A 27270-nucleotide genomic window follows, 5' to 3' on the forward strand; every position below is an offset into this window, starting at 1 on the left:
CAGTTTTAAAACCTTTTTTATTGAATTAATCTTCAGAGCTTGTACTCGAAACAAAAATGACAGCATTATAATTCCAGGATCAAGACAAAAATAATCTACCCATAAATCATTTCAAGGGGAGCGTCAGTTGAAATCCTGCCCGCTCCAATCGAGCGCTTTACAAATAAAATAAAGCAAATATATAAAACTCCATTTGAAAAGTCTGTCCATCACGATATAACCACAGAGAGAGAGACGAGCAGAGATCACACACACACACACACACACACACACACAGAGAAACAACGAGCACACACAGACACCTGACCTGTTGCTTGTCCACACAGAGTGAACGCCGCCGTCATCTTTGGTGCCATTGAAACACAGTCAGAAGATGCAGATGAGCAGTGCTGGACATGATTAGTGATGATGAGATGCAGAAGGAAGATCTAGCTGTCCAGTGAGGTATTGGGGAGGAAGGGACCAGACAGATGTAGACAAACACACACACACACACACACATTAATCTCCACAACCACAGCTAAAAGTGGAGCTCTAGCTTACATTGCATTGAAGCATTTACAGACCTGCATAGTTATTAAACGTACAAACTAAGGCGTCTTATTGAAAGTCTTGGGAGTTTCTGTACTGATATATTATTATTATTATTATTATTATTAAGCAAAACTAAAAGTTCAAGTAGGCTATAATCATCATAATTTATTATCTCTGAAAAGCTTTCACATGTCATTCATCTGTAAAAGAATCTTTCACAAGGTCCAGTGAGATACGCACGCAGCACCAAAGACAGCAATACATGAGGAACGTCATACATACCAGCCTCCAAAATCGAGCACACAGTATTCATGTATACTTTCTATATACATACCCATTTTATTCTACAGACACGTCATAATATGTCCCTGTGGAAAACATGATCAATAATTTACTCATATGCATTATTCAACAGCTACTATTCTAACAGTCTGGAGAAGGAACCGGTCGGACTAACCCGTCCCTTTAGGAGTTAACAAAAGATCTACTAAGAAAATAAACAGGTTTCCAGCCGACTTTAACTTAAATAGAAATTACGTTGCTTTGCTTCGTACTCTTCTTCCTCCTCTAGTTCAAAGTCCACAGTGATTAAGGTCTCGTGTAAACATGTTGACGAACAAAATCTAAGTAAAATGCAGCAGCTCACTCCAATCATCCTGACGGATTCAAAGCAGAACGGTGTTAACTGAAGGGGGCTTGATGAATGCGCAGTACAGTGTCCGTCCACCATCTCATCTGATCCGAGCAGCTGAACACATCTACATTCTGCCGGCGGAGGTCAGTGGGATTTCCTCTTCGTGTCTCCCCCCTGACTTTGGTTTGCATCTGAGGAAAAATAAAGGTAGGGTGGTCACCATACTGGAACTCTGGATCTCACAAATAAAGGATTTTTCCAACAAAGGCCACCAGGAGGCAGTCATGCCTGATTATTCTTAAAGGACACTTATTTGCCACTACATCATGTTACTTTTCAATCACAATCGCAATATTTTGGACTAATACTAGAAATGGGTTTTGTTTTGACTGTTAAGTCAATTTAATAAGGCAGAATTATTTAAAGGGGCAGTTCACACAAACATTAATCGTCAACAATTACCCTCTTCACTTCTTCAAAACCTTTTAAAGTTTCTTTCTTCTGTTGAACACCAATGAAGATACTCTGAAAATGCTGGTTGCTGAGACTCATTAGCTGTTTTCATCCAAAAATGCAAATTAATTTTATGCGCAAAACTGGAATATCACATAAAAGACGTGGAAATAAAGCAGCGCTGAAACGAGTCCAAGCAAACAAAATCGCCACTTCCTGATTAACTTACAGCAGATATCAACGAACTGAATTCAAACTGAATTCTTTAATAAATGACTGGCACCTCAGAAGGCAATCCTGACATAGTGAATGTGCGGTGGCGTTTGAGACTCGGAGCACAGATGCTCTTGATTCTGGAGGTCATTAATAATATAATAACACTAATACTCAGTCAAGTTTAGGTGTTTTAGAATGACCAAAACAACATTTCAGATGATTTATAGTGTGCTCAGCCTGCCGGTTTGTCCAATCAGACTTATTTTTATCATCACATGATCCCTCATAACAAAATCACACGACTTTAATGCGCACACTGCAATTTGTTTAGTAAAAGTGCGCATCTTTTGAATAAAAAGTTTATCCTACTCAATTATGCGCTTTTTCAAAATTTATGCGCATCTTGGCGTTTCCATCAACCGTTTTTTATGCACATGCTGGATGGAAACATAACTAATGACTTTCAAATTATTATGAAAGTCCAGCAACCAGCACTCTTCAAAATATGTTTAGAAACTCACAAAAGTTTAAACCACATGAGTGAGAGTAAATGATGTGAGGGTGAACTCTCCCTTACAATTGTACAATTTGGAACACGAGAGTTTGACAGATTTATATCTATCTACATCCATCCCTGTATATCTTGCATTGGTGGAAATATTGATAAAGATAAACATAATTTATATATAATATATCTATACATACATATGGATAGATGTGTATACACACACACACACACACACATATATACATATACATATATATATAGATAGATAGATAGATAGATAGATAGATAGATAGATAGATAGATAGATAGATAGATAGATAGATAGATACAGATGAAGTCAGAATTATTTGCCCCCCTTTAAATTTGTTTTTCTTTTTAAAATATTTCGCAAATGATGTTTAACAGGGCAAGGAAATTTTCACAGTATGTCTGATAATATTTTTTCTTCTAGAGAAAGTTTTATTTGTTTTATTTAGGCTAGAATAAAAGCAGTTTAAATAAAAAAAAAAAAAACATTTTAAGGTAAAATTATTAGCCCCTTTAAGCTAGTTTTTCAATAGTCTACACAGAACAAACCATCGTTATACAATAACTTGCCTAATTACCCTAACCTACCTAGTTTACCTTAATTAACCTAGTTAAGCCTTTAAATGTCACATTAAGCTGTATAGAAGTGTCTTGAAAAATGTCTAGTAAAATATTATTTACTGTCATCATAACAAAGATAAAATAAATCAGTTATTAGAGATGAGTTATTAAAACAATTATGTTTAGAAATGTGTTGACAAAATCTGCTCTCCGTTAAAAAGAAATTGGGGAAAAATAAACAAGGGGGGCGAATAATTCAGGGGGGCTAATAATTCTGACTTTAACTGTATATATATATGTATATAAAAACTAGAAAATATAAATAGCTTTTGAAATAAAATGAAAAACATTTTGACTGCTTAGCAAAGAAAGCAAATCTACCCAAGTGAAAGAATAGCTGCTTATCAGCACACTAAGATTTGGAACAGAGCCGATTATCACAAACAGCGATTGAAACAAGCAAAGGGAAGTACAGAAAGGTGGAGATCAACAACACAAGAGGGCGACAGTGAGCTGAAGGGAGTGAGAGTTTACTGCAGCATTTACCTGAGAAAGCAAGCTGCAAGTGAGGAGGTAGAGCAACCTGAGACCCTGGCTGAAGACTTTTAAACAGATCTGGGGGAGGACAGCAGGACAGGGCAAACACAGAGCACAGAGAGAGATGCACAGCAATCCAGCAGCACACCAACACAGGGGAAGAGAAGAAGGGGATAAAAACAGATTAGGGAGATGCAGAGAAATGCACTACACACGTCTGCTTGCTAGCTATATCACAAACACGGACAACGTCAGCATACGGCCGCGGGAAACATTAAATCTGCACACACTCACTCTGTGCCAGCGTGTATCCTGAGTTGGGGGCGGGTGAAGAGCCCAGGTTACTGCAGCTGGGGACTCCGGGACCTGTGGGGCTGAAGTTGAGGAGCGACGGGAACTGGAAGGGGAGAGAAACAGGCACTAGACCCCCGAGCATCCCAAAACCCAAGGGGAGTGAAGGGGGCACAGAGCCCAACAGGTTACTTCCAGAAGACGGAGACCCCTGCAGGAGAAAAACTTCATTAATGCTTACAATAAAAGAACTGTTCTGACAATAACACATGCAACATTTTCTATTTTTTTGGTACATTCAGACCAATCATAAAGAAAAACTTCACTGTTTTGGGGAAACAAGCTCATTTTACAAGTCACTTAAAGGTCCCATGAAATTAAAATAAAGTTTTGAAGATGTTAGTATCAGTGTTGTTAGTTTAAGATATCGATAAGCTAGTGTGATCCAAAACTGACAAAATTTGCATTAAACCCATAAAATTGCACAGACGTTTCCTATAGGATAATGAGACGATGTACAAGAGTATTTACAAGAGAATTCACTATCAAACTAAAACTTTGTCTGAATTTGCCTGGGTTATGAATAATTACAAGCTTGCCATGAATATATTTTACCTCTCTTATCTCTATACAGAAATCTGAAATGGTCATATATGAACATTAGGCTACAAAATTAGGCTAGTTTTAAAGAATAAATCTTGATAGTAACTTAATCTAGCTCAATTCAGCCTGCTTCCATGCAACTCAGTCATGGTTAAGCCTGGTTTATACTTCTGCGTCGAGTGATCGGCGTGACCCACGGTGCTTGCCTTGCATGTAGTCCAGCATGTATAATTCTGCGTGCTGTTTGTGTTGCTCTGCAATAACACTTCCAAAACGCTAGCTGGCAGTAGGGTTTTATTTTCCTCTGTGTCGAGGTTCTTCACGGGTGTTTTGTTTTTTTCTGAACGCTTCCTTAAAATACAAGTAGCTAAAACTTGTTCGTTCAGAGGCAGGAACCAACAGACGTACAACAAGTTTAAAGGGCCATGAAACCCCCTCGTTTCAGCAGGGTGTTTTCACACCTCTACTTTGGAAAAAGTCAGAAAAGTGGGCGTGTCCAGCTCTGTTTAGGGGGGAGTGTCGGAGGAAGAAAAGAGGCTTGGTGTGGGAGTGTCTATTTGGGCGCGCTGAATTTCAGAGTCAAAACACACACCCACAGCGGACAATGTGACTGTGTTTACATGGACATCTGTTGTCGAATTATTTGCCAAATTATTAAATGGTGGACTTTAACTGCAGTTTGGCTCTTTTATTCAGGGAATTCATTCATGCCCCTCCCGACAAACGAGATATTTGATTCGAGGAGCTGCTCTAAGCGTGTATTTTTCATGCAATGTTTGATATCGCACGGCGAATGAGAGAAAAAAAAACTCAGCATTTCCCGGAAACTTAGATACACACGGCAGGTAGCGTCAGAAAGCCGCGTGTGTTATTCCGGTCACAAAATCCAACACGAGGTTATAGTTTGGTTGTAACTGTTAAAGCTAACTTGTTTACACTGGTGCAATAGTTTGTTTGATACGAATAAAATACGAACTGAATAAACAAAGAGCACTGGTCGCTCACTTACCAAATCTGTAGAGACAGGACAATCACCAGCAACTAGAGCCGCGTCTTTATTTAGAGGAGACTACAAGCGAATCCAGATCTCAGCGTTTGCAGATGAGAACAGCTCTCAGGTAAACAATAATCCTCCTTAGACACGCAAGTTATTGTTGTCGCGCGTCGCGTACACTGTAATCCACGCGTGACTCTGAGCTCTCACAGAGAGAAAATGAAAACGAAACTTAACTGCAGCAAACTATAAAAGCAACACTTCACGCTTGTTTTGCCAACACAACGTGGCGTCTCTGCCGTCTACACTCTGACAGTAATGAATATTAATGAAGTTGCACAATAGAGCGTGCTGATTGGTTTGAACCAAGCCTAACTCATGCATTAATGCAGCACACTGTAAGACGTAACAAGACTCACTCTGGCACAGACGCCCAGTCTGCACGCTGGAATACAGGCTATTATGTCATGACCGTGACGCAGCTTCAAAAATTAGTTTCAAACCGGAAGTACAAATTTGCTTGATATAACGCAAAAACAACCAATTTACACTTTTTAGTGAAATATAGGTGTCTTAATAGTGTTTTTAGCAGTGTGGGACACATATACGACTGTCAACAGCTCAAAAAATGTGTTTTGGTGTTTCGTGACCCTTTAATCATAAGGAAAACACAAAACAAGTTTCCATCTGGAGCTCCTTCACGGGACTCGACAGCTCTCAGCACTACCCACACCCATCACTGCTACTAAGCCAACCAATCACAGAGAACATTTTTGAGAGGTGTGTGTCAGCGCCAGCCATGGCGATGGCTATGCGACCGCACAAAGGCTGCCCCGGAGCATATGTGTGCGCTTCACACAGAAGTATAAATCAGCCTTCAAATTCAGCAAGGATAGCTTGAAAATTCCAGCTTAACCCCTTTTTGATTTTGTGCAATGCCACTCAACAATCATCATTGTTTGTTGCAACCAAAACCTAAAAAAGCAGCAAAGGAACCAACAAAGTGAAACAACCAGACTTACCTCAGATGTATAAATGCTAATGACAATGTCAGGCATGCGAGTAGCAAATGATGTAGGCTACAGCATTCACTGACAGGTTTAGCATGAGCAAGTATTTTGTATAACCCAGTTTGGAGTGACTGAGGGTGCTGGACTGACCTGTGACAGATGAGAGGAGACCGGTGGAGAGGGCAGGGTCATGGCTGATGCCCGACTTGTTGAAGACTTGGCAACCTGGCTAGCCCCTCCCACCTGCCTCTGCCGCTGGTTGTGATTGGCTAGTGGTGCAGAAGGGGAGGGACTGCCGTCCTTGCACGCAGCAGACAGGGGTGCAGTCATTGGGGTGGTGTTGGTGATGCTAGCTCCACCAACAGGAGGACTGGCGGATTTGTGTCCACCTGCAAAACTGTAACTAGCTTGTCCTGAAATGGATTTGACCGCAGATGTGACTCCGGCAGCTTGTGTGGTGAAGGGAGGCCTGAATGCAGGGCTCTTAGGGGTGAACTGATGTGAGGTGGGGATCAATTGGGGTCTGGGATGAGTAAGAGAAGGGGATGATGAAGGCGAGGGTGAAGATGATGGAGGAGGAGTAGGAACAGGGGGTCGTGGCGTGAGTTTGATGATGGGAGAGTTGCTACTGTGGGAGGACTTAGTGAGAGTGGCCTGCATTGGCGTGATGAAGTTCGACTGGTTGTGTGGGATAGTCTTAACTTGTGCCAGCAAGGTAGAAGGAGATGACGTGGTCGGAGGAGGAGGAGACTGCTGTGAGGGATTAGCGTTCACACGTGGCTGAGAAACTACAGTATTGCCACCAGTAGTGGGTTTATTAGCACAGTTTTTCACTAGGGGTGGAGTCTGGACCATCTTCACTCCCATTGTCCCATATGACCTCTGCTGTGGAGGCAAGAGGGGTGAGGCAGTAGGGGGTGGACGGGGTTTTGCGGACTGCACCGTGCTCATTCCTGAAATGCCAGCTCTGTGAGTCGGCGTCCCCGAGAGTCTTTGCAAGGCCCCGCCGTCTTTTAGCATCCCGAAGTTGTCACCTCGCATGGAAGATGACGGAGACGAGATGGAGAGGGAAGGAGAGGTAGATATACTGCTCATATTCCCCAGAGGGATACCGGAAGGCTCCATTTTTGCTGAAAGGGTGGAATGTGAGAGAGGAGAAGAGTAGTGAGTGACTCCTGATGAGGATCCGGGGACACTGGGAGCAGAGGAGGCGGCGATGCCGTTGTTGGGCGTCAGGCCCTTGGCAGCGTTACTGAGGAGAGCGAGAGCTTGGGAGATGGAGTCCAGAGAGTTGGCTGCCAGATCCTCATCCAGTGAATCTGAGAGGCAGATGGGCTCAGACGGGGATGAAGGTCTGCATGCAGACGCAGGTAAGGCTGGTGAGGCTGAGGTGGATCCAACACCTGGAGCAGGTCTTTGTGTCCAGACCATATCCTGCAGCAAATTATAGGTAGAACAAAAGATACGTCTCAGAAGGACATCTAAACATGTTTGTAATCCCATGCAGATGTAGATTATATTCATGTTTTATACATTCTTTTTGTTAAAAACTTAAAGTGTAATGCTGTGTTCACACTAGACGAGGAACGCGCGGACAAATAGCCGTGTGAACATTTAAGTTTACTCGCTTCATTCGCGCGTCAAATTGAGTTCAGAACAGATGCAGATTTGCATGATGGGCAGGGCTTCTCACTTCTGCCCTGTGACTCTAGCTTCATTGCTAGAAGGCTAGCAAGGATTTTATTAAGAAAATAACTGTGTTTATGTGCTTTATAAAGGCTGAAAAACAGCGTTGATACGTTTAGGGCCGTGTCTGAGTCCACTGGATCCTTTCAGAGGTGCATCTAGCTCTGAGCCCATAAACTTCTCTAGAAACTTAACCTGGATGATGGAGGCTTTCAGCTGTGCTTCTGATTGTCAGTGTTGGCTGGAGGATTTCCCCCGGGACATCAAAAACAGGTGCTATGTCACAATCACGCCCCCACAAGAGCAAGCTCCTGATTGGTTAACGCGGTGCGAATGTCCATTTAAGTTCAGATTTTTGAACAAGAGCGATTTGCACATTAAGCGCAAATTCGAGTCATTAACGCCACGCCATTCACATGTATCGCACCGCAGGATATCTATTCGCGCATTTGCATTGACTTAACATGTAAATCTCTTGTGCTTGACACTCCTTCCGCATCTGGTGTGAACACAGCATTAGAGTGTTAAAAAATGCTTCAAAAGAATCATCTAAATAACAAATTCCTCACAGAATTGAACGTGACAAAGACTATGACAATATGCTTGATAGTTAAAATGCTTTTACGCAAAAAAAAAAAAATCTTCAAGTATTAATAACTTGCATCACACTACAGCGGATAAAAAGATCTGGTCCTTTACCAATAGATGCAGTTCAGTCAAGGTTTACATACCGTCATTTTGGCAGCTTTTGGGGTTGGAACAATCCTTTTCTTGCCTCTGTTAGACAAATAAAAATAAAAGTCACCAATCACAAAGAATCTTTAAAATCTTTTCTATATAATGAGACTCGAAATCATTTCATATGATCTTGATTTCCATGTTCCAGCTTTCTATTTTTAACATCTACATGATCTACCCTTTCCCACACATTATTTATTCAGGTGTTTGTAGTCAAATCTATTTTAGGAACAAAGTTACCAACACTGGTGTTTCACTCTCTTCAAATCCACCTCTTGTTTGTCCACGTAAAGAACATCAAGGATGTGAATATACACCAGCTTCTTAATATCCACAACCACATCAACAGGGCAGGTGAAATTCACTTTATTTTTTCATGCCGCAATGACACAGAGATCAGCTTCAGTTAAGGGAACATCAAATTAAATGAAAATAAAGCCCTTTTTAGGACCATATACAGTTTTTGTATGGTGAAATTTATTTCATCCTGATTTGCCCTCAAACAGAATCCTGTCACAGAATCGAGAATCAAATTAAATTAGAGGGAAGCCCCTCTGGACCAGCATGTGGTTTAATGTGTTGTCCTCTAGGCAAGGAGACAGAGTTCACTTACACTGCCCATTTATATTTCAGGAGCTGAAATTAGAACATCTACTATAGCAGGGGTCACTAAACTTGTTCCTGGAGGGCCGGTGTCCTGTAGAGTCTAGCTCCGAGCCCAATAAAACACACCTGAACAAGCTAATTAAGGTCTTACGTTGCGGTCACACTGCATCTTTCACACCATAGACAGCAGACCTGGAACACAAGCTCATTCAGCAAGTTTTGTATAACGCTGCGTTCCAAAGTTTTATTTTGGTTGAACTCTGACCTGCGAAATTGCACCATGTGACTGACCAACAAGAGTTAGGAACGTGACCTCTCTGTATAAACAATTTATGCATTTTCAATGTCTAATCTTGTTTTATCCTGCCTCTTTTCGTAGTACCATACGACGGGATTTTGCAAACTCAAACTCTCGTGTGTGTGGCTTTATTAGGTACACTTAAAACTTCCAGGCAGGTGTGTTGAGGCAAGTTGAAGCTACACTCTGCAGGAATACCAGCACTCAAAGAGCGAGACTGGTGACGCCTGATCTCTAGCATAAGGTGCTAGAAATGTAGCTTCTTCATACAGTATTAGTTTGCATCATTTCAAAAGGTAAAATGAGTAATGGGGAAATGCATTAAAACTCGCAATAAGGATTAAACAAGGACCAGAACCTACACAAGTAAATGCTGCACATCACTGATAGTTTTGCAAACTAGCATGAAAATAAGTCATTTTGAATGTCATTAAATCTTTTTTAAATGTTCATAAATCAGTAGGACCACCAGTGTTGGGGGTAACGCATTACAAGATTACAAGTAACTCAAGTTACATAATAATATTACTTTTCTAAAGAACAAGTAACGCATTAATTTAAAAAATAAGTAATAATATTTGAGTTACTCTTTTGAAAATGTAATGCGAGTTTAATCAATTCTTTTATAAATTGAATTGCTGAATTAAAATTAAAGAAGTCACAATAAATCATGCAGTCAATGAGAGAATGTTTTCATTATTTTGAACGCAGTGGAGAAAAGGAAAAGGACATTATAGCCTCAATGGACAGGGGTTTTACTTCAGACAAATAGTACAAAAGTAGCAAACACATTGCTTTAATCTTTCAATAATCTGTATAAATGGCATGTATAGCTCTGGGGTCAGGAAGTTCTCAGATAACATCATCCTGAAATATTTCTTTATGGTGCTTTTTTAAAGGTAACTGAAGGTGAAGGTTATACAGTGCGTTGTTAATTGCGGAACTCCTCTATTTAAAAAAGAAAAAAAGTTCTGAAAGAGGTTAAGCCTCAGTCAGCTAATAAAAAGTAACGCAAAAGTAACGTAACATAACCTACTTATCATAAAAAGTAACTAAGTAATGCAACTAGTTACTTTTTTTGGGGTGAATGAAATTGGGCATATAAAAATACTGTTTCCGGGTCCAAGCCTCTACTTGAATGAATTGAGAAAATATTCGTTTATGACCACTTTTTAGTCATATCACACATTAAAGGGATTTTTAAAAATAAAATAATGGTGTATACAACAGTCTCTGTACTTGCTGCATCTCAGACATCAATATTTTAACAATTTATAAATAAAAAAATATCACTTTCTGGCCATCTAATATTAGGCATGAATATATATATATAAAAACATGTACAAAACGCTATAATAATTACCATTTGTTGAGTCTCCCCATACAGTTTGATATGGCGGTTGAACCTGGAAGCCGCTTCGCATGACATCACACTTATTAAGCGGATTGTGATATATTACTTTCAAAAGTAACTTTCCCCAACACTGATGATCAGTGAAACATCGCCAACCCATTAATATCCCCTTAAATGTTGCTTTCTCATACACATCTGCTAAACACTAGTACTATATTTTCACAAAAACAATTCCAACCTGTCTGTAAGAAGCAGCAAAGCGCATTACTCTACCCCTCCACAATACATGTTATTGATTGGTGATTGCAAACGTGGAAATGTGCATGAAGATTTACTCACAGGCCAGTGAGGTGTCCATGTACTGCACGACTCTCCTTAAAAAGCATCCTGAAAGAAAAAAAGGGAAAGTCTCTTTTAGTCACACTATAGCAGAGCAGGAATAAAGCTTCATTCACACTATCAGCGACATTGTAGCTGCCTTTTGCATTTTCAGCTTCATCGTATTGATTGAGATCATATCCTGTCGCTCACATAACCGCTGGTCGCTAACTCTTCACTGAAATAAATGGTCACTTTTGCTTTGTCACTGTGTGTCACTGTTAGTATAAAAGTTATAGCACATAGATTCTGTAATTTTCTCGCATTAAAAAATACATTTGACCTCACGCTGTGTCAATCCTATTGAAACCTGCATCATCACAAAAAAAAAATCATAGAGTTTTTAAATACAAAACACAATTTATGAATTCACAAGTTAGAAAAGCATAAATATTTTCGCGAAATAATTGGATTTGTGTATTTATTATGAATTGTGTTTTGAATTTACGAATTGGATTTGTGTATTTATGAATCGGATTTGTGTATATTACGAATCGTGTTTAGAATTTACGAATTGAATTTGAGTATTTTCGAATTGTGTTTTAAATTAATGAATTGGACAAAGCGTTTTTTGAACCTACGAATTGAATATCTGCATTTTTTAATCATGTTTTTAAATTTACCAATTGAATTTGGGCATTTTTTGAGTTGTATTTTATATTTGGGAATTGGATTAGTGTATTTACGATTTACTTTTCAATTTATGACAGAAACCATCACTTGAGCCTTCAGGAGAGATAACAAAGAGAGACGAGAACAAAGCATCGTTGCTTTAATCGACTGAAATGTTTTACGTTTTTCTAAATGAATTTATACGCATTGGACTCAGTATGCAAGGTTTGTGCATTTAACCAATTTTTCGAATATGAACACAAAACACACAGAACCACACACGCACCTGGTCTGCATCCAGCCTTTGGGCCACAGGGGCTTCACTTCATTCTCCATGAAGGCTTTGAGATAGTCCTCCACAGACAGAGAGCACTGCTCCAACTGGTAACAGCTCAGCTTCACACGCACCAGGTTACACAACAGAGTCCTGAGAAAAAAACAACACATGCACACATTAATGGAAAAACAGATTTAAAGGGCAAACCTCGCTATTCTTGCCGTTTGAAATGAGGCAGATGTTTAACCTGAGTTTGTCATCCCATATGAACTTCTTCCTTGGTCCCATCACCCTCTTTCCTGGTTTTTCCTCATCGTCATCCTCTGATCCGTTCTTCTCTCCATCTTCTATCTGCTGTCTGCAACACAAACAGTCAAGCTCATATAATATCCACTTTCCATTCTCCACAGTTTATTACACAAAGCTTAAACAGATCATGAAAGCAGGCAGAGGCAGGAAAAAAAGACTTTAAGACTTACTTGGCGGCAACTTTTGCCATGCAGTCCATGTTATATCTGGCGATCTGCTCTGGCATCACGCTGCACACAGCCAGTTTGAGCTTTAACAAGGGTGTGCGGAGACTGTCATCCTGCCAAACAGAAACAAAGACATGTGCTAGACGTGAGTTATACAGTGTTGAGCTACTTATATCTATAGGCTTCTTTGTTGTGTAATCTAAGTTTTGAAATGAAGGTCGTCCTCATCAGAGTATGCATAAATCTACTAAAGGTAATGTGTGTCTATATGAGCATATTTGTACCCAGAACTCAAGTGTGTTTATGTGCACACTTGTGGCAAATTAATCTCATTCTGATTCTTGAATTTTCTTTAAAGCTCATTTTTATTCAATTCTATTTGAGCACTTCAAACTTTCCAGAGTCAGATATTTTGCCTTCTTCTGCAGAAGAGCATCTCTGAACACACAACACGTCCAACCTTGAGGCGGATGGGCTACAGCAGCAGAAGACCACACCGGGTGCCACTCCTGTCAGCTAAGAACAGGAAAACTGAGGCTACAATTCACAACAAAATTGGACGATAGAAAATTGGAAAAACGTTGCCTGGTCTGAGTCTCGATTTCTGCTGTGACATTGAGATGGTAGGGTCAGAATTTGGCGTCAACAACATGAAAGCATGGATCCATCCTGCCTTGTATCAACAGTTCAGGCTGCAGGTGGTGGTGTAATGGTGTGGGGGATGTTTTCTTGACACACTTTGGGCTCATTAATACCAAATGAGCATTGAGTCATATTGTGGCTGACCATGTCCATCTCTTTATGACCACAGTGTACCCATCTTCTGATATCCCAGCAGGATAATGCACCATGTCATAAAGCACGAATCATCTCAGACTGGTGTCTTGAACATGACAATGAGTTTACTGTACTCAAATGGGCTTCACAGTCACCAGATCTCAATCCAATAGAGCACTTTTGGGATGTGGTGGAATGGAAGATTCACATGATGGATGTGCAGCCTACAATTCAGCAGCATCTGCGTGATGCCATCATGTCAATATGGAGTAAAATCTCTTGAGGAGTATTTCCAGTAGCTTGTTGAATCTATGCCACGAAGGATTAAGGCAGTTCTGAAGGCAAAAGGGGGTCCAACCTAGTACTAGTAAGGTGTACCTAATAAAGTGGCCGGGTATTGAATATTGCGATATGAAAACAAATCATAACATACCAGACTTTGTAGGGATTGCATGAATATAAACTATAAATAATAACCAAGCAAAAGATAAATAAGAAAATGAACAGTATTTTATAAGAACGGCTGTTTGCAAAGCATGAAGCCGCCATCTGCTGTCAAAAACAGCTCAGATTTGATTTAAAGAAAATAGCGATGCACTTTGAAAATGAAAGAATCAATAGCTTAAACTACATCTGTAATAGCCATGACCATAACACTACTGACAAACGGTTTACAAATAGCACTTGAACTGAAAATAATCATTAATAAAGTAATGAAAGGTTTAAGTAGATTACTCAACACATGTTTTTAATTTTTAATCTGCCAGCCTAAGCGATTTTGGTGAATTGTCTCACCAGTATAAAATTGTCATGTTTAAGACTGGATTTCTTGAAAAATCTGTGATCTTCACTGCCTGATATACGATATAAAGTAGGGTTCAAACCGGACAAAAAAATATTGCATTAAATAAAATTATGGAACATTGTCTTCAAAACAATATTTTCAATGGAGTTTCTGTGCAAGCCTGCGTTCTCTGCATGCTGCTGACATTTACACTGTTTTTCATATCATTTTACACTTGAACAACTAAGTGAACACTAAAGTCTATTTAACAGATTGTATTTTAACAACATTACAACGACGATGCTGTAAAAAAATCAACATAATAAAATTTAAATTGGGTCACATTACCCTTACACTGGAAGTACATCTTTGGCTGAAAAACACTAGCTGTGCATAAAGCTCATTGTATGGTTAAAAACTGGCCTCAAGCGCCATCTGTTGTGCAAAACTCAGCTCAGAACCAATTAAAGAATTGCATTTTCAAAATCTCAGGTTCGATAGAGAATTGATTTCTGAATGCACTGGAGAGTGTTTACTAAAGCCATCAGATTGAGGTTTGACAACCTCTAGAACAGGGGTGTGAAACTCAGTTCCTGGAGGGCCCTCACAGTTTAAATCCAACCCTGCTCTGACACGCTTACCTGTAGGTTTCAAACAAACCTGAAGCACTCCATTCATTTGATCGGGTGTGTTTAATTAGGGTTGGAACTAACCTGTGCAGAGCTGCGGCCCTCCAGAAACCGAGTTTGACACCTGTGCTCGAGAAAGTCAAATGTGGACTCAAAGCCAAAATGTTTCAGAGACTTTTTACATTATTATCTACAGTCGTCCACTTATCATGAGGCTAATAAAAATGTATCTTAATACCAGATTTAAACACCTAATAACTAGAATAGAGGCCCTAGTAACTCAAACATTATCTGAATAAATATAGTGGTTGTGCTGCTACTATTAAACCTCAATGTGCACTTATGACACAATATAATATGTATAGTCCTATACCTGTATGTTGAGGCTGAGCTTCTTCAGTCGTTTGAGTAGCGCCTCCTTGTTACAGGGCACAAAGGCCTCTAGATGAGAGTAAACCTCTGAACGCACGTGGTCCGGCTGCTCCTGAACCTGCAGCTCAATACTGAAGAGAAGACAAACGATCAATGGCAAGAAATTACAGCCTGTGAAATTATCAAGGAATTTAAAGTGGTGGAAACAGCGGAACGAAACACGCTCATATTTCACTTACTCCAGCAAGATATTATTCATATCCAGAGTGAAGAATTTCTTTCTGCCCTCTTGATCAAATTGCCTCGATGCCTGAGTTGGAATAAATAAAAGCAAGAAGAAAATAAAGTTATACAGCAAAATGGTATTGCTTTCAGAACATGAAGTCCCTGGAGCGGATTGGTGGGTGTATATTTGCTCTCAGTTCCTCTATGCGTTTACCTCCGGTGAAAACATTTAATGCATCACATTTTAAACTTGGTTACCAGTTATATAAACAACATTACATCTATCACAGAAACATTCGGTCGCCTTTACTTTTTAATATCCATCCCAACCTGTGGGAGAAGAATGAATTTTAAAAACACCTTCAGCTTTAAAGAGATCCTTTTAGACAGAAATTTCTAAGACTTGTAAGAGCAGACTTGGGTTTACCATTGATATATAGTTTGAACTGTGCTCTCCTTTAAAACCAAATTTCTTTGCAAATCCTGCATTACACGATGGCTGAGTCCCAATTCACATAGTAACCATCCTAAATAGTATTTGAAAATAGAAGTAGTATGTCCCAAACCATGTTATGTTAAAAAGATTATGCCAAAGGTTCGCGGATGATTTCCTATTTCCAATAAAAATAGTAAAAAAAAAGTGTAGAAGTGTCCATACTCTAACCGCTAGTATTACCCAGAATACATTGCATGGTGGACGTGATTTTGATTAGAACTACAAACTTGGGTAAAAAGTGTAAAGAAACTACAAACGTGGCGGATGCGCGAGACCAACCGACAAGTAGAGAGATTTTGAATGACCGTTTATTATATCTAGCCATCTAGAACACATTTAAGCTGCATTTCCATGGTATATTTCATCTGCAACAACAATGTGAACTTATACAGCATCAAGATAGCCTATGCTTGGACATCCATATAACTTCTGAATGCATTACCCAAAGGCCTGAGGACATTTCTGTGCAAAATAAACTCGTAAATGGGAGATTAACCTGCTGCTGCTTCTCCAACATGGAAGGCAATTAAAAATGAGCTTGTAACTAAGCAGCATAGCGATCTGTAGTAGTTTTTACCAAAGGTTGCATACTCTTCTGTTACACACTCAAAAGTATAAACTTTTCCTTCACAAAAAAGTGCATACTTTTAAGGCGTACTAGTATAAGTATGTGAATTGGGACACAGCATATAAGAAATCAGGGTTTCATGTAATGAAAAGTAATGTGTATTTATATAGCGCATTTATTGTGTGTGACCATACACCAAAAGCACTTCACAATCATGAGACGGGGGTTTTTACACACCACCCCCAGTGTGCAGCATCCACTTGGATGATACGGTGGCAAGTACAGAGCAATGACGCCAGTGCGCTCACCAGACATCAGCTATAGATGTAGTGGAGAGACAGTTATAGAGCCATTTCAGTCGAGGGGATGATTGGGAATCCATGATGGGGAAGGGCCGATGGAGGAAATTTGGCCAAGACACCAAGGTGACATCTCTACTCTTTAAAAGAAGTGCCATGGGATTTTTAATGACCACAGAAAGTCTGGACCTTGGATTATACTGAAAGTATATTGTCCCCTTCACTATACTGGGGCATTAGGACTCACACAAACCACTGGTTGAGCGCCCCCTACTGGCCTCACTAACACCACTTCCAACAGCAACCTAGTTTTCTGTGGTCTCCAATTCAATTCAATTCAGCTTTATTTGTATAGCGCTTTTACAATGTAGATTGTGTCAAAGCAGCTTCACATAAATGGTCATAGTAACTGGAACAGTGTGGTTCAGTAACTGGAACAGTGTGGTTCAGGTTTTAGTGTTTAAGTTCAGTTCAGTTCAGTTTAGCTCAGTTCAGTGTGATTTAATCATTACTGAGAGTTCAAACACTGAAGAGCAAATTCATCGATGCGTAGCTCTACCAATCCTGAACCATGCGAGGCAGCATCAAGATAGTGATCAAGATAGTGATATTCAGATACTGATCAGACTCAGCCCTGGGCTGCAAGATGATAAGGCTGTGCTTTATTATCATTTTCATGAATAGTGAAAAAATTATATATATTTGTTTGCTTTTGGTTCAAATGAATCGAGTATAACTCCAATTCAACCTAATGCATTCCTGTTGGAAAACTTGAGTTTTATGCCTATCTATAAATATTATGTTCACTCTCCCTTTTGTGTGAATGAACATTGTGTAAAGGGATATATTGCTGTAATTATCATGAGGAATTGTGCAATTGTTTTTAGTTTTTTTTTCCTATTAGAAGTTTAAATGAAGAGAATTTGCTGTAAGCATGTCTAACTGCTGTTGGGAATTGTCTCTTTGCAAAAACAAAATTGTCTATATAAAAATGATTTAGATGGATAGTTGGTGATTGGATGGCTGTCGGTCTGATTGGCTAAATCTACTTGGACAACATTTAAAAGTAAGCCCTGTTTAAAATGATTGAAGACCTACAGCAGAATATTTCAGCAAATTTTAGGGCTGCACGACTCTAAAAAGAGAATCACAATTTTATTGCTTAAAATCAAGATCACGATTTTTTCACGATTTTGTAGATGTAGAATAAAGGTTAATGTAAGTAGGCTATGATTATTGTTAATTATCAAAGATGGCAAAACAACAAAAATACTATTAGGCCTGTGTGTAGCTCAACTGTTGGGTAAATTGCTCAGTTTTGTATAGACTTGGAATGGTGGACTGGAACAGACTTTAAGTTTGTCCTGGTCAGTAATGTACAGTAAAGTGATGCATCAGGATACAACTATTCATAATTCTGATGTTGAATTATTATATTTGAGTAATGTGCTTGTCATTTGTCATTGACAACATTATTAGACCATTGTTTTGACTGGTAAAATGAGACAATTGTCTTTATCAGATTATCTCCTGCATTATATTTAACATTATACAGGCTAGAGTAGTTATACTGACCCAGTAAACATTTATTTTCATGCACAACACTTTGTGTTCACTATGAAAGAAAAAAAAACATATCAAATGCTTCTCGTAATCATAACTCTAAAATGCGATATGATCGTTTAAATTAGGGGTGTCCAAACTCTGTCCTGGAGGGCCGGTGTCCTGCAGATTTTAGCTCCAACTTGCCTCAACGTACCTGCAGGGATGATTCTAGAAAGCCTAGTAAGAGCTTGATTAGCTAGCCCAGGTGTGTCTGATTGGGGTTGGAACTAAACTTTGCAGGACACCGGCCCTCCAGGACCGAATTTGGACACCCCTGATTAAATGATGCAAGCAGTTTCAGTTTCTCTTTCACGGCATGGTACGCTCATGTCATGGCTGCTGTAACTTAGAGGAAAAAAAAAACAACATGCATACAAATCATACTTCCCGCGTGGCTCTCAATTGATCGTGCTGTCCATCAAACTTACAACTTTATTCCCTGTTATTTAAAGCCTATGCAGGTTCTGTTCACTAAAGTAGACATCTTTGGCAGGCATGCACGCGTCCTCTCTGTAGTAAACAGCGAGTCTGCTCGTGTGTGATTTCACGGCTGCAAATACATCATTACATTAAAACAGAAATGACATTTTTGGGTGAATTATACCTTACAAATACAGTATGTGATACTTTTAACACCATTTTAAGGTGTCCATGTTGCTGAGCAATGTGTGTAAAACAGCGTAAAGACTTGTGCGACCACCTTTATGCTTCACTCTTGACCTTGAAAATATCATTTGCTGAATCGTAGAAAAGCCGAAATAAGATTGTGTGTAGAGTCGAATCGAGATTACAATTTTTTTTTGATAAATTGTGCAGCCCTAGTGAATTTAAGACTTTAAGACCTAAAATTTTGTTTTTGAAATTTAACACAAAGACTTTTTAGGATCCAGCGGACACCCTGGAAAATCTAAATACAGGCCATGCTGAAATGTGCAGACAAAATCAGCCTGAAATCATCAGGGACCTGATTAAAAATAAACTTCAGTCACTTAACATTACAGATGCATACAGAGCATTTCATTTCACTAGATTACTTTGTGTGTGTGTGTGTGTGTGTGTGTGTGTGTGTGTGTGTGTGTGTGTGTGTGTTTCAACCTAATAGGATTGAGAATTTGAAAAGTGACAAAAACAGGACTCACGGCTCGTAGGTCCTCTATGCGCTTGATCAGAGGTGCTGGAAGTCCATTGGGAAGAGTTGGAAAAGACACAACCCCGGCCTGCCCTCGATTCAGCCCCCCTACTCCAATTTTGTTCCCCAATGACGAACCCATCCCAACCTGCCCATTCTCCCTGCATGATGGGGGAGTCTGGGGCGCTGCGTCCAATGAACTGAAGTCCAGGTCGCGCATGATATCCTGGAGTTCACTCTCATTGGCCGAACTGAGCAATGACATCATGGCAGGGTCAGCGGTCAGGTCAGCTAGAGAGAGGTCAGTGTGGTTGGCATGGCCAATGTGCAAATGAGAGTTCTGCAGTAGGTTGTTGGAGTTAGGAGCGCTGGTGAGACCCAAATGAGAACTGCTGATGTCCTGTTTCCGAATCTCTTCTTTCTCTCGAGTGAAGCGGCGGAGCATTGCAGCCAGACAGAGAGAATCCTTCATCAGTTTCTTTCTCTTCTTTTTCTCAGGACGATGAAGGCTGAGACCAGCCACTCTGTGAGCAGTAGAAGTCAGAATTATTAGCCCCCTGTATTTCTTTTCCCTAATTTATTTTTAAGGGAAAAGTCATAACAGTTTTAATAACTGATTTATTTTATCTTTGGCATGATGACAGTAAATAATATTTGACTAGATATTTCTCAAGACACATCTATAAAGCTTAAAGTGACATTTAAAGGCTTAACTAGGTTAATTAGGCAGGTTAGGGTAATTAGGGAAATCATTGTATAACGATGGTTTGTTTGTTAGACAACAGGAAAAAAAATCTAAATTTAATCAAAACTGCTTATTCTAGCCGAAATAAAACAAATCAGACTTTCTGCAGAAAAAAAATAAATATTATAAGAAATAGCATAAAAAGTGCATTACAATGAATGTACCCTTTACAAGAGCTGTCCCTGACCGCAGTTTTTGCTACAAGACTCTACTTTAATTGTAGCATACCTACATCAACATTAAAACGTCATTTTGTTTTAAAAATAAAGTTAGAAAACCAGCACGCAACACTTTCTGTGCACTTGGACTCTGCCTTCTGAAATAGTTTCAGATTTTATGACAAGAGTTGGCATAAATTTTATACAAAGCCTGCGGGATACCTGTGCCCAAGTCCACAACACATTTTCACTATTTTTTTTGAAGAAGCTCCAAGTAGTGCTCACAGCAGGCAGAGCTCGAGCTCCTCCATTCTTGCAGTGATGTCACTGGGGGTAGGGTTAGGGGTGGGTGTACACATTAAAACAGCTTATAGGAGGAGGAGCGAGAGCTCAAGCTCCCCCTCGCTGGAGCTCAAGTGGCTCTGCAGCGAGCAGTGTCTTGATGTTTCTCCACTAACTCCACTATATATTTTGGTCTGTTTTACACACAAAATTGAAGCTAAAATAGGAGCACATCATTTTAGCACAATGACTGGTCAGATCTGTCAATCAAACTCCATGCAAAGGGTCGATAAAGTTAAAATTACGCATTCTATAAAACAAAATATTGTTTTTACAAATATACCAAACTAGACCTTTTTTAACTTTTTAAATTGCATGATTCATTCAAGCAGTTGCTACATTTTTAATTTCCAGTTTTTTCCCCTCACCCTTGTTTTGCTACTTTGTTCTTCCTGGGTTTTTTCTCCTCTATACCGATTACATCTTTCTTCTTCCTTCTTTTCATCAGTGGTTCTTCTCCATCTCTTATCTACAAATAAAAAAACAACGGTCACAATTTCATGAATGAAAAAAAAAACATTAAAACAAACGTGTAAAGGAATGTTTTACGCAAGAATGGTCATTTACTCAATTTCATGTGAAACTTTCCTTCATCTTTCAAGCACAAATAAAGACATTTCTAATGAGATTTCTGTACTGAAATAATAGTAAAAAACATTGTTCATATAAACATAATAACAGTAGTAATAATAAACATAATAACAGATTTATCCAGTAATAATAAACATAACAGTTTTATCCAGGCACTCTAGAGAGAGACAGTGTTAATGTGATAAACAGATTCTGAGCAGAGCAAATTTATCACTTTTCATCAAAATATCTCAATTTATTCATTCATTCAGTCATTCTCCTTCGGCTTAGTCTCTATATCAGAGTTTGCCACAAGGGAATGAACCACCAACTATTCAAGCATACGTTTCATGCAGCGGATGCCCTTCCAGCTGCAACCCAGTATTGGGAAACATTCATACACATTCATTCACACGCACTCACACACTACAGACAATTTAGTTCATCCAGTTCACCTATAGCGCATGTCTTTGGACTGTGGTGGAAACCGGACCACCTGGAGGAAACTCACGTGAACACGGGAAGAACATGCTAACTCCACACAGAAATACCAACTGACCCAGCTGGGGCTCAAACCAGTGACTTTCTTGCTGTGAGGCTAACCACATCAGCCACTGTAATTCTCGGGCGAACTATCTCTTTAACAGGTCTATACAGCATTTAGTGTCCATGTTTGCACAGACAAAAACCGTCTGTGGTGATCTGATCACAAGTGCTCACTGAAGTCACATTATAAATAGAGGTGTAAATGAAGGCCACATTGTTTTCGTGATCTGATCACTTAAGCCACGTTTGAAAATTAGTGACATTTTGACATGACCGAGAGTTTCAAACTATGATGATTTCCTGCTCCTTAACCTGATATGATTTGGAAAAAGTCGTCCTTATTTCTTGACAGACGTCATGAAAAGTACTGACATCTGATACAAAGCAAAAACACATGATTGAAATGTCATGGGGTAAGATTACAACTCAAACCTGTATTAAGCATCAACAGTGTGCTGATTCTTTAGCTTCTACCCCCAACCCAACCCTCACAGTAATGTAAAAATATGTCAGGGCTGAGTCACAAAGATAATGCTATATTGATGCAAGTATCCGCAGCTGTATCCCTTCTAGGCTTTACCACCCAACAAAATTAATATATTATGCAAAACATAAGTTCTGCTGTTGTTTATAAACTCCAGTTTTGATGTATACGGACATTCTCATGTCGCACTCTGAGACCCAATGTGTAGTGAACCAAGCTCATCGCTGTCCTTACCAGTGCCCGAATTCATGTGCACAACGAATACAGGGAGCTGACTGAGACGCACCACATACCTCTGACAGCATTTAGAGCAGTTTTTCTCAACCACACTCCTGGTGGACCACCAAAACTGCATGTTTTGGATGTCTCATTTGTGAGTCATACCCATTACCGGTCTTTCAGTCTCTGCTAATGAGCTGATGATCTGAATCAGGTGTGTTTGGTTAAGGAGACATGGAAAACGTGCAGGGCTGGTGGTCCTCCAGGAACGTGGTTTGGAAACACTGATTTAGAGAAGTCACTAGAAGATCCCAAAAGAAATGCACAATTGAACAGCAAAAATGTCTCCGCTCCCCATTTCTGATCAGGCTGGCTGTTAATTACCAGATGTAAACATTGCTGGAGTGTCATTTGGCACGATCGCCATTTGCAAAACTCACCCTGGGTTTTTCATCTTTCACTTTGTCCTCTCCCTCCGATTCAGAGGCAGCTCGAAACTGCAAAGTACCCGTATTAATGTAGAATCCGCCAAGCTTGGTGGTCAGGGAGGCTGGTACAAGCTCATCATACTGACAGGAAAAAGACACAACGACTTTAAAATGCTGTTGGCTGACTACATTTCTGGGGCTATGTCAGAGTTTAAGGAAGAAAAAAAAAACACTCATTTGAATCAATCCATTGAGTAAATCTAAATATATCCATCACTGATATGATTATGAATGAAAATACACCCTTTGAGTTCAAAGAGCAATGAGAGAGAGTTGGTAAACAGCATGTTAAATGCCAATCGATCATCTCCATAGTGATGTCTGTCTGTTGCCATGGCAAGTGCCCACTCACTGCTTCCGAGTTGTCTATGAAGGGGTCACTCTCATCATAGCCGAAGCCAATGTCAATCAAATCCTGCATCCGATCTTTCCGCCTCTTTTTCCCTGCATTACCCTGTAAGGACGTCAGCAGTAGCGGCATCGTGACATTTGGCATTTGAGGGCCCACACATTTGAAAATGCAACTCGAAATCATCAAGCAGTACTTACGTATTTGCTTTCGAACTTTTTGGCCAGGGCTTCGACCTGCAGACGTTCCTTCTCATCATCGTTAAAGGGATCATTGGGGTCCAGGGAAGACTTTGAACATGGTGGATTCTTCTTGGGCTGTGGGGGAAATATCAGTGCACCTGATCAATCCAGTCATTGATTTCTCCAGTTTTGAACTGGTGGATCAGCATATAATATATTCACAATCAGTATTATTCATTATTGCGCTTCTGATATGTGATGTGGAACTTTTTATGCATCTATTTAAAAAATTAAGGAGATGGTTTACTTCCCTAGTGGTTTATTTTACTACAGAACACAAAATATTATATACACACACCGGCCACTTTATTAGGTACACCTGTCCATCTGCTCGCTAACACAAATTTCTAATCAGCCAATCACATGGCAGCAGCTCAATGCATTTAGGCATGTAGACATGGTCAAGACGATCTGCTGCAGTTCAAACAGAGCATCAGTGATTTAAGTGATTTTGAACGTGGCATTGTTGTTGGTGCCAGACGGGCTGGTCTGAGTATTTTAGAAACTGCTGATCTACTAGGATTTTCACAAACAACTATCTCTAGGGTTTACAGAGAATGGTCTGAAAAAGAGAAAATATCCAGCAGTTCTGGATGATAGAAAGGCAACAGTAACTCAAATAACCACTTGTTACAACAAAGGTCTGCTGAAGAGCATCTCTGAATGAACAACACTTCCAACCTTGAGGCGGATGGGCTACAGCAGCAGAAGACCACACGGGGTGTCACTCCTGTCAGCTAAGAACAAGAAACTAAGGTTACAATTCAAACATGGTCAGTATTGTTGCTGACCATGTCCATCCCTTTATGACCCAAGTGTAGCCATCTTCTGATGGCTATTTCCAGCAGGATAACACGCTATGTCATAAAGCTTGAATCATCTCAGACTGGTTTCTTGAACATGACAATGAGTTCAGTGTACTCAAATGGTCTCCACAGTCACCAGATCTCAATCCAACGGATTACCTTTGGGATGTGGTGAAACGGGAGATTCACATGATGGTTGTGCAGCTGACAAATCTGCAGCAACCGCATAATGCTATCATGTCAAAATTTCTCTAAGGAATATTTCAGTATCATGTTGAATCTATGCCACGAAGGATTAAGGCAGTTCTGAAGGCAAAAGTGGGTGCAACCCAGTAGTAGTAAGGTGTACCTATTAAAGTGGCCGGAAAGTATAGATAATAGTTCAACGGCTACTAATTTTCATTATTTTTCAGTGTAGCTTATTTTATATTCAGAAGAGGAAAGAAACCCAAACATGTTTGGATACAATTGACAGGAAATCATGATGTTTTTTTCCACATTTTTGGATGATTAATCGATTTAAAATGATAGGGCACACAAAACTGTTCTAATTCAAACTGACATGGATGTATGCATTTTCTTTACATGCAATAGAACCAAATAGAAGCAAAACTGTTTGGTTATCAACATACTTCAAAATATCTTAAATAGGAAAAGGTGCACTGGCCCTTTAAGGCTCATTCACACTAACAACAACAACAACAACAACATGCAGAACTTTTTATAATCATTTGAATTCTTGAAGAATAGAAAATTTTATAAAAAATTACCAGAATCACTTTTAAAAAGGATGACCAAACAATAAAAGCTATTTAAAACACAGATTTATAAAGAGAGCTCATCCAAAATACTGAAAATACTGCCGTGATTTACTCATCTTTCACATAGCCCAATCCTATTTGGGCTTCTTTCTTCTGTTGAACACAAAGGAAGATATTCTGAAGAATGTTGGTGGGAAAAGGCAGCCATTGGTTTTGATAATATTACTTCCGATTAGGAGCGTCGATGGCTGCTCTTCTTCCAAGATTCTTCAAAATATCTTGATTTGTGTTTAAAAAATAACCTTTTCACCTTTTAAATAGGTGAACTATGCCTTTAAAATGACAAGATAAATAACAGCAGCCTGTGCATTTTATTTATTTGATTTAAAACAGAGTTACTGATGACTCAATTTGCATGTTGCATAGTAAGTTTTATTATTATCACAGATAATTTTAGCATCTTAAAATAAAACGACACCACTGGTCATGTGATCTCAACATGGCATTTATGAGGAGGTAACCCACTTCATGCAAAAAAAACAGCTGTTTCTAGAAGACTTTAATCTCCAAATTCATGGACACAAAGGAGTCCCTTAGCATTTCTTAAAAGTGACATTTGTTAATTTGTAAAATCCTTTTAATTAGTAAAAAGGAAAAAAAAAAACAATATGACAAATGGCAAAGGCCAGCCTGCCTTTATTAAAACATTCATGAACATCCCTGAAATGAAGCTTAGATTAATTCAGCAGCCCTTTAAGTGTCAGCGCACACGGAGCCCTAGGGGGCCACAGGGGTCACGTACTCAACAAAGTGCTCTAAAGTTAATGAGCAAACAAGATAGAGACACGTCATAAAAATTAGAATAATTATTTAACGTAATCAGCTCACAACATATGTCACACTCGCCATTCACACGGGGATCCCGTCAAGAGCACTACTTTATTTTTAACTCCTCTGCTAACAGGCTAACGCACAAGCAAACTCAGCAAAAACAAACAAGCAAGCAAGCGGTGTGTTTATGATAACAAGTAAACGTTTGAGCGGCGCACACACTTATTTCTAAAAGTGTTCCGGACAGTTTTTGTACCTGTTGAGACTGGATAAGCTCGCTGTAGTTGAACTCGGCCGAGCACTGCTCGCTGGGCTCGGACAGACACAGGTTGAGGCGCACGGTCTTCCCTTTGGGCTCCTCGCTGTCTCTCTTCCCGATTAAGCCCCCGCGGTCACCCGCTGTCGTCACCCCGGTCCCCATCATCTTCATCCTGCCCTCTCTGTCAAAACTCATCTCGGCGGCCCCGTCCTCCTCCAGCCGCCGTCTCCTGTTATCCGCGCCCGGACCACCGGCTAGGGCCGACAGGGTGACAAACTGCACTTTTCTCGGTTCGGCCATTTGGATGTTCAGCGCTCCTGGACACTCACTCACTCACTATCAGTGGCGGGGCTTGACTTCGCCAAACAACTTGATTTAAAGAGCTTCAAGCCGGATTCGAGGGGCTTTCGGAGGCTGTACCGATGCTAGAGTACCCTCCGCACCTTACGGGGTGCGTATGTGAAGGGATGGCCGGGTGAAAGTTGATTCTGGAGGCGCAAGCATCCTCGGTCGCTACGCTCGGGGGACTCAGGAGATCCGAACAGCCATCTTAGATGAGAGTGAGTAAATAAAAGAGTGGAGACGAGCGGACTGAGCCTGCGCAGACACGGACACCGGAAACGGCGTGCACGACGGAGAGGCAGCGGCGGCCAATCAGAGGAAGCCGACGGCAGACGCGTGTCCAATCGGAGGCGAGCCTCTAGGCGACAGACGCTCTAATGAGCAATTAGATGTTTCGGTGGAGAAAAAGGATTCCTCGTGAAATTGAACTAATTCTCAGATATGAAACTAA

At 40.0% G+C, this 27270-nt stretch overlaps 2 protein-coding genes across 9 annotated transcripts in view; one reads left to right on the plus strand and one right to left on the minus strand.

Annotated features, from left to right (window-relative positions):
- The window catches only part of myh10 (myosin, heavy chain 10, non-muscle), a 121179-nt gene extending 106468 nt beyond the window's left edge, over positions 1 to 14711 (plus strand). For 3 of the 5 annotated variants that reach the window (XR_012407608.1, XR_012407610.1, XR_012407611.1), the window contains one exon: positions 327 to 900. The gene's annotated coding sequence lies outside the window, so the exon portion shown is untranslated. Of the gene's footprint in view, positions 1 to 326; positions 901 to 13221 lie in introns of those variants that run through there. The other 2 variants (XR_012407609.1, XR_012407612.1) reach the window with 1 other exon arrangement.
- ubn2a (ubinuclein 2a) lies at positions 1 to 27020 on the minus strand. Of its 4 annotated transcripts, XM_005165715.5 has the most exons (17): positions 26475 to 27020; positions 23779 to 23895; positions 23582 to 23683; positions 23182 to 23310; positions 21291 to 21391; positions 19688 to 20201; positions 15595 to 15665; positions 15357 to 15486; positions 12797 to 12906; positions 12565 to 12675; positions 12327 to 12467; positions 11390 to 11437; positions 8786 to 8831; positions 6519 to 7802; positions 3765 to 3972; positions 3480 to 3548; positions 1 to 1359 (listed from the first exon to the last, which is right to left on the minus strand). In XM_005165715.5, exons 1-17 carry the CDS (start codon positions 26775 to 26777, stop codon positions 1313 to 1315), a joined length of 3531 nt encoding a protein of 1176 aa, XP_005165772.1. In that variant the 5' UTR covers positions 26778 to 27020; the 3' UTR covers positions 1 to 1312.
- Between the last annotated feature and the right edge of the window lie 250 nt (positions 27021 to 27270).

Source organism: Danio rerio, chromosome 6 (genome assembly GCF_049306965.1).
Source record: "Danio rerio strain Tuebingen ecotype United States chromosome 6, GRCz12tu, whole genome shotgun sequence".
Lineage (NCBI taxonomy): Eukaryota > Metazoa > Chordata > Actinopteri > Cypriniformes > Danionidae > Danio > Danio rerio.